At 35.1% G+C, this 6,244-nt stretch overlaps 1 protein-coding gene across 1 annotated transcript; it reads right to left on the bottom strand.

The window, feature by feature from the left end:
* Positions 1-679: 679 nt before the first annotated feature.
* Positions 680-6,042, bottom strand: nkx2.1 (NK2 homeobox 1). The gene is made up of 2 exons (XM_062040156.1): positions 5,612-6,042; positions 680-1,450 (listed from the first exon to the last, which is right to left on the bottom strand). The coding sequence occupies exons 1-2, from the start codon at positions 5,982-5,984 to the stop codon at positions 726-728; spliced, it is 1,098 nt and encodes a 365-aa protein (XP_061896140.1). The 5' UTR covers positions 5,985-6,042; the 3' UTR covers positions 680-725.
* Positions 6,043-6,244: the final 202 nt, after the last annotated feature.

The following is a 6,244-nucleotide window of genomic DNA, read 5'->3' as shown; positions in this document are numbered from 1 at the left end:
ACCATTTAAAAAAAATGAAAAAATTCCCGCATTACCCGAAATTCCCAATTTTTGGGGGAAATTCCCATTGAAATGAATGGGAATTCCTACAATTCCCACATTTTTTATCCAATTCAAACCGTTCCAACTTTGAAATATTCAGCCTGTTCAGGAATTGTGTGCTGTACTTCAAAAATGTGTCATTTTCAAGTTCAACTTCAGCATTGGAGCATCCATCCATCCATCCATTTTCTACCGCTTGTCCCTTTCGGGGTGGCATTCAGACGCAATTCCTACAGGAATTGCCTCATCTAGCTATTATTATTATTGTTATCATTCCTTGTCCAGTTTGAGAGCAAATATTCCACAAACTTGCATCCATAATTTATTAGTCGGACTGTTTTTTGCGTGGTCAAATATCTATAAGTTACAAATAAATGAGACGTACAAATACCAAGGAAACGACAACAAGTCGGCAACAAAGTGTCCAAAAGAGAGGAAATAAAACTGTACAATATTGGAAACCCAGATAAAAATTACATTCTAAATCTATGCGGCTGACATTAAAACGTCTTTGAAAGTCTATTTTTACAGGGTTGTTTTTCAATATAATTTACATAAATAAATCCCAACTGTTCCACTTCTGGTAGAAAAAAAGTAGTTGTATTATGCACTGGTCCAAAAATGCTTGAAAAAAGAGAGAAGTCTTTCTGGGTTTTTTTTCTGTTTTTTTTTCGTACTCATGGTCACCACGTCCTGCCGTACAAGAGCGCCGAGCACTGCAGCGCCGAGCCGTACTCGGCCCCGGGGGAGTTGAGGTGCGAGAGGCCGGGCACCTGGCTCTGCAGCGCGGGCGGGCTGGAGGAATGCGGGCCCAAGTCCGGGGAGTGCCCGGCGCTGCCCACCGGCTGCTGGTGCGCCTGGTTGCCGCCGGCGGACATGAGCATGACGTTGGCGGCCTGCGGCGGGTGTTGCTGCGGGTGCTGGTGGTGATGGTGCGGGTGCGGGTGCGGGTGCGGGTGGGTCTGCGCGGCGGCGGGCGTGTGCTGCCCGCTGCCTTGGCACGGCTTGCCGTCCTTCACCAGCACCGGCACCGCCACCCGGCGCGGGGACTGCTGCTGCTGCTGCTGCTGACACGAACCCCCGTCCGGCTGCATCTGCTGCTGGGTCACCTTGTCCTTGGCCTGCCGCTTCATCTTGTAGCGGTGGTTCTGGAACCAGATCTTCACCTGCGTGGGGGTGAGGTGGATCATGCTGGCCAGGTGCTCCCTCTCCGGGGCCGAGAGGTACTTCTGCTGCTTGAAGCGTCGCTCCAGCTCGTAGACCTGCGCCTGCGAGAAGAGGACCCGCCGCTTCCTCCGCGGGGTGGACGCCAGGGAGCCCATGCCCTTGGCGTGGACCTCCGCCAGGGAGCCCAGGCCGCCCATGCCGCCCATGTTCATGCCCGAGGAGGAGCCCATGAAGCGGGAAACTGGCGGGGGGGAACAAAAATACTTCACTTTATGCATATTGCTTCTATTTATTCAAACATTTGACCATTTCAAAAATATTATTATTCAAATCAATCCACTTTGAGGATCGATTTTCGTTCAGAATCAGTAAGATTATTTCATTATTGACCAAAAAATTATAGTAAATAAAGCAATATTTCTTTTTTTTTGTTCCACTATTGTCCTTCAATATTATAATATGTTTTAATTTCTATTTGTTAAAACTAATTTGACAGCTTCAGTTTATAAACCTATTTTGTATGATATGACATATGTAAACAAACAAACAATACTTACAATTAGTAGTATAATAAAATATTTGCACCTATTGTAATATTATTATCACATTGTCACATTTCTCTGCACAAATTTGATAAATATTCCAGCACATTTTTTCAACACTTATTTGTCACGTAGTCACACTATTACTACATATTTATTCTGACATAATATAGTACCGGTTTGAGATTAAATAGGTGTAGAAAAACGAATATTACATACAACAATAAAGTTTCATATGAAAATATATATGAGAATAAAAGCGAATTTTAGAACAAAATAGAGAATATTAAAATAACGTTTATTTTCAATGCAGAATATTGATGTAGTCGCATTACGTACATATTTATTCTGACATAACATAGTATTGTTTGGAGTACAACAACGAATATTATATACTACAATAAAATGTCACATCAAGATGAATATTGATTTGAAAGATAAAGATTTTTGGATTTTAAAACAAAATAAAAAAATGATAAATATGAGAATAAAAGCGAATTTTAGAACAGAATTGAGAATATTAAAATACAGTTTAATATAAATGCAGAATGTTCGAAATATTCCATAGGTTTCAACACTTGACTGTAAAAAAAAAAAAAAAATAAGACAGTAAAAAGTTGTAATCAAAATAGTACAAGAAATGATATGATGATATGACATATGTAAACAAACAAACAATACTTACAATTAGTTGTATAATCAAATATTTGCACCTATTTTTAATATTATTATCATTATTATATAGTATAGTTCCGGATTCTCCCCGTTTGTCACATTTCTCTGCACACAATTGATAAATATTTCAGCATTGATACATAATATTTTTTTGGAACATTTTTTTATTATGCAATCGCACCATTACATACATATTTATTCTGACATTATATCGTACTGGTTTGAGATCAAATAGGTGTATAAAAACGAATATTACATACCACAATAAAGTTTCATATAAAACTGTATATGAGAATAAAAGCGAATTTTAGAAGACGATTGAGAATATGAAAATAAAGTTAAATATAAATGCAGAATGTATTCCATAGGTTTCAACACTTGATTGTAAAAAGTAACAATAAAAAGATGTAATCAAAATAGTACAACAAATGATATGATGATATGACATATGTAAACACACAAACAATACTTACAATTAGTTTTATAATAAAATATTTGCACCTATTTTAATATTATTATCGTTATTATTATATAATATAGTTCCGGATTCTACCCGTTTGTCACATTTCTCTGCACACATTTAATCAATATTTCAGCACTTTTTTTTTTAAAACATATTTGTTATGTAATTGCACCATTGCATACATATTTATTCTGACATAATATAGTACTGGTTTGAGATTAAATAGGTGTAGAAAAACGAATACTACATACCACAATAAAGTTTCATTTAAAAATGTATATGAGAATAAAAGCGAATTTTATAGAAGAAAATTGAGAATATTAAAATAAAGTTTATTTTAAATGCAGATTTGAAAGATAAAGATTGTTGGATTTTAAAACAAAGTCTAATAGAAAAATATATATACATATGAGAATAAAAGCGAATTTTAGAACAAAATGGAGAATATGCAAAATATTCCAACACTTGACTGTAAAAAAATAAGACAGTAAAAAGTTGTAATCAAAATAGTACGACAAATGATATGATGATATGACATATGTAAACAAACAAACAATACTTACAATTAATTGTATAATAAAATATTTGCACCTATTTTAATATTATTATCATTATTATTATATAATATAGTTCCGGATTCTGACCGTTTGTCACATTTCTCTGCACACATTTGATAAATATTTCAGCATTTTTTAAAAACATATTTGCACCATTACATACATTTTTATTCAGACATAATATAGTACAACGAATATTAAATACCACAATAACGTTTCATATAAAAATGTATATGAGAATAAAAGCGAATTTTAGAAGAAAATTGAGAATAATAAAATAAAGTTTATTTTAAATGCAGAATATTGATTTGAAAGATAGAGATTTTTTGGATTTTAAAACAAATATAAATATGAGAATAAAAGCGAATTTGAGAACAAAATGGAGAATATGCGAAATATTCCAACACTTGACTGTAAAAAAAAAAAAATAAGACAGTAAAAAATTGTAATCAAAATAGTACGACAAATGATATGATGATATGACATATGTCAACAAACAAACAATACTTACAATTAGTTGTATAATAAAATATTTGCACCTATTTTAATATTATTATCATTATTATTATATAATATAGTTGCGGATTCTGACCGTTTGTCACATTTCTCTGCACACATTTGATAAATATTTCAGCATTTTTTTTAACATATTTGCACCATTACATACATATTTATTCAGACATAATATAGTACTGGTAGGTGTAGAAAAACGAATATTAAATACCACAATAACTTTTCATATAAAAATGTATATGAGAATAAAAGCGAATTTTAGAAGAAAATTGAGAATATTAAAATAAAGTTTATTTTAAATGCAGAATATTGAATTGAAAGATAAAGATTTTTGGATTTTAAAACAAATATAAATATGAGAATAAAAGCGAATTTGAGAACAAAATGGAGAATATGCGAAATATTCCAATACTTGACTGTAAAAAAAAATAAGACAGTAAAAAGTTGTAATGAAAATAGTACGACAAATTATATGATGATATGACGTATGTAAACAAACAAACAATACTTACAATTAATTGTATAATAAAATATTTGCACCTATTTTAATATTATTATCATTATTATTATATAATATAGTTCCGGATTCTGACCGTTTGTCACATTTCTCTGCACACATTTGATAAATATTTCAGCATTTTTTTAAACATATTTGCACCATTACATACATTTTTATTCAGACATAATATAGTACTGGTTTGAGATGAAATAAGTGTAGAACAACGAATATTAAATACCACAATAACGTTTCATATACAAATGTAAATGAGAATAAAAGATAATTTTAGAAGAAAATTGAGAATATTAAAAAAGAGTTTATTTTAAATGCAGAATATTGATTTGAAAGATAAAGATTTTTGGATTTTAAAACAAATATAAATATGAGAATAAAAGCGAATTTGAGAACAAAATGGAGAATATGCGAAATATTCCAAAAATAAGACAGTAAAAAGTTGCAATCAAAATAGTACGACAAATGATATGATGATATGACATATGTAAACAAACAAACAATACTTACAATTAATTGTATAATAAAATATTTGCACCTATTTTAATATTATTATCATTATTGTTATATAATATAGTTCCGGATTCTGACCGTTTGTCACATTTCTCTGCACACATTTGATAAATATTTCAGCATTTTTTTTAAACAAATTTGCACCATTACATACATTTTTATTCAGACATAATATAGTACAACGAATATTAAATACCACAATAACGTTTCATATAAAAATGTATATGAGAATAAAAGCGAATTTTAGAAGAAAATTGAGAATATTAAAATAAAGTTTATTTTAAATGCGGAATATTGATTTGAAAGATAGAGATTTTTGGATTTTAAAACAAATATAAATATGAGAATAAAAGCGAATTTGAGAACAAAATGGAGAATATGAAAATAAAGTTGAATATAAATGCAGAATATTGGAAATATTCCAACACTTGACTGTAAAAAAAATAAGACAGTAAAAAGTTGTAATGAAAATAGAACTACAAATGGTATTTAAATGCGCGTAAATGTTATTGTCACAGTAATTTACTGTGAATTGACCACTTTTCCTAGCGCAGGATTCATGAACAAAACGCCAATTGAAATGCTGGCTAGCGTCCGGCCAGGTCCGCGGACCGGCGGGCGAACTCACTGGTGGAGAACCGGGGGTCCGGGTTGGCTCCGTACCAGCCCGCGGCCGTGGCGCTGCCCCTCATGCCGTCCTGGTAGGGCGCCAGCTCGCCCATGTTGCCGTTGCAGTAGCCGCCCACCGCGGCGGCGGCGGCGGCGGCGGCGTGGGACAGCTGCGGCACCCCGGCGGCGCTCATGTGGTAGGCCGACACGCCGCCGTTGTGGCCCATGTGGTGCTGCTGCATGGCCGCCTGGGACACCTGCGGCTGCCGGTAGCTCGCCTGCAGCTGCGCGCCGCTCCCGTGGTCCATGGCCGCCTTCTTGTAGCTCTCCTCCAGAGGACTCAGGATGTCGGACACTGAAAAGGGGGTCGTATGCTTGGGGCTCATCGACATTGTCCTGCAGGGAGGAATTGGATTTTGCCTCTTTTTTTTTTTCTTTTTTTTCCAAGCCCCCCCTTGATGGTGCAACCTGCCCCGGCGAGAGTCCGCCTTAATTGGATGCAGCTCGGTTCTGGCTGCGGGCTGCCGGGTTTAAGGCAGCGTGCGAGCAGAGGCGGGGCATCGGTGACAATGCGCGCAGAACCGAGATGTGTTCGGTCACTCCACGTCCACGCCACAGGACACATGTGTCCCGCCCCCTCCTCCTCCTCCTC

Source organism: Entelurus aequoreus, linkage group LG03, assembly GCF_033978785.1.
Source record: "Entelurus aequoreus isolate RoL-2023_Sb linkage group LG03, RoL_Eaeq_v1.1, whole genome shotgun sequence".
NCBI classification, from domain to species: Eukaryota; Metazoa; Chordata; class Actinopteri; order Syngnathiformes; family Syngnathidae; genus Entelurus; species Entelurus aequoreus.
The sequence above is the reverse complement of the archived record's forward strand: the minus strand, read 5'-3'. Positions and strand labels throughout refer to the sequence as shown.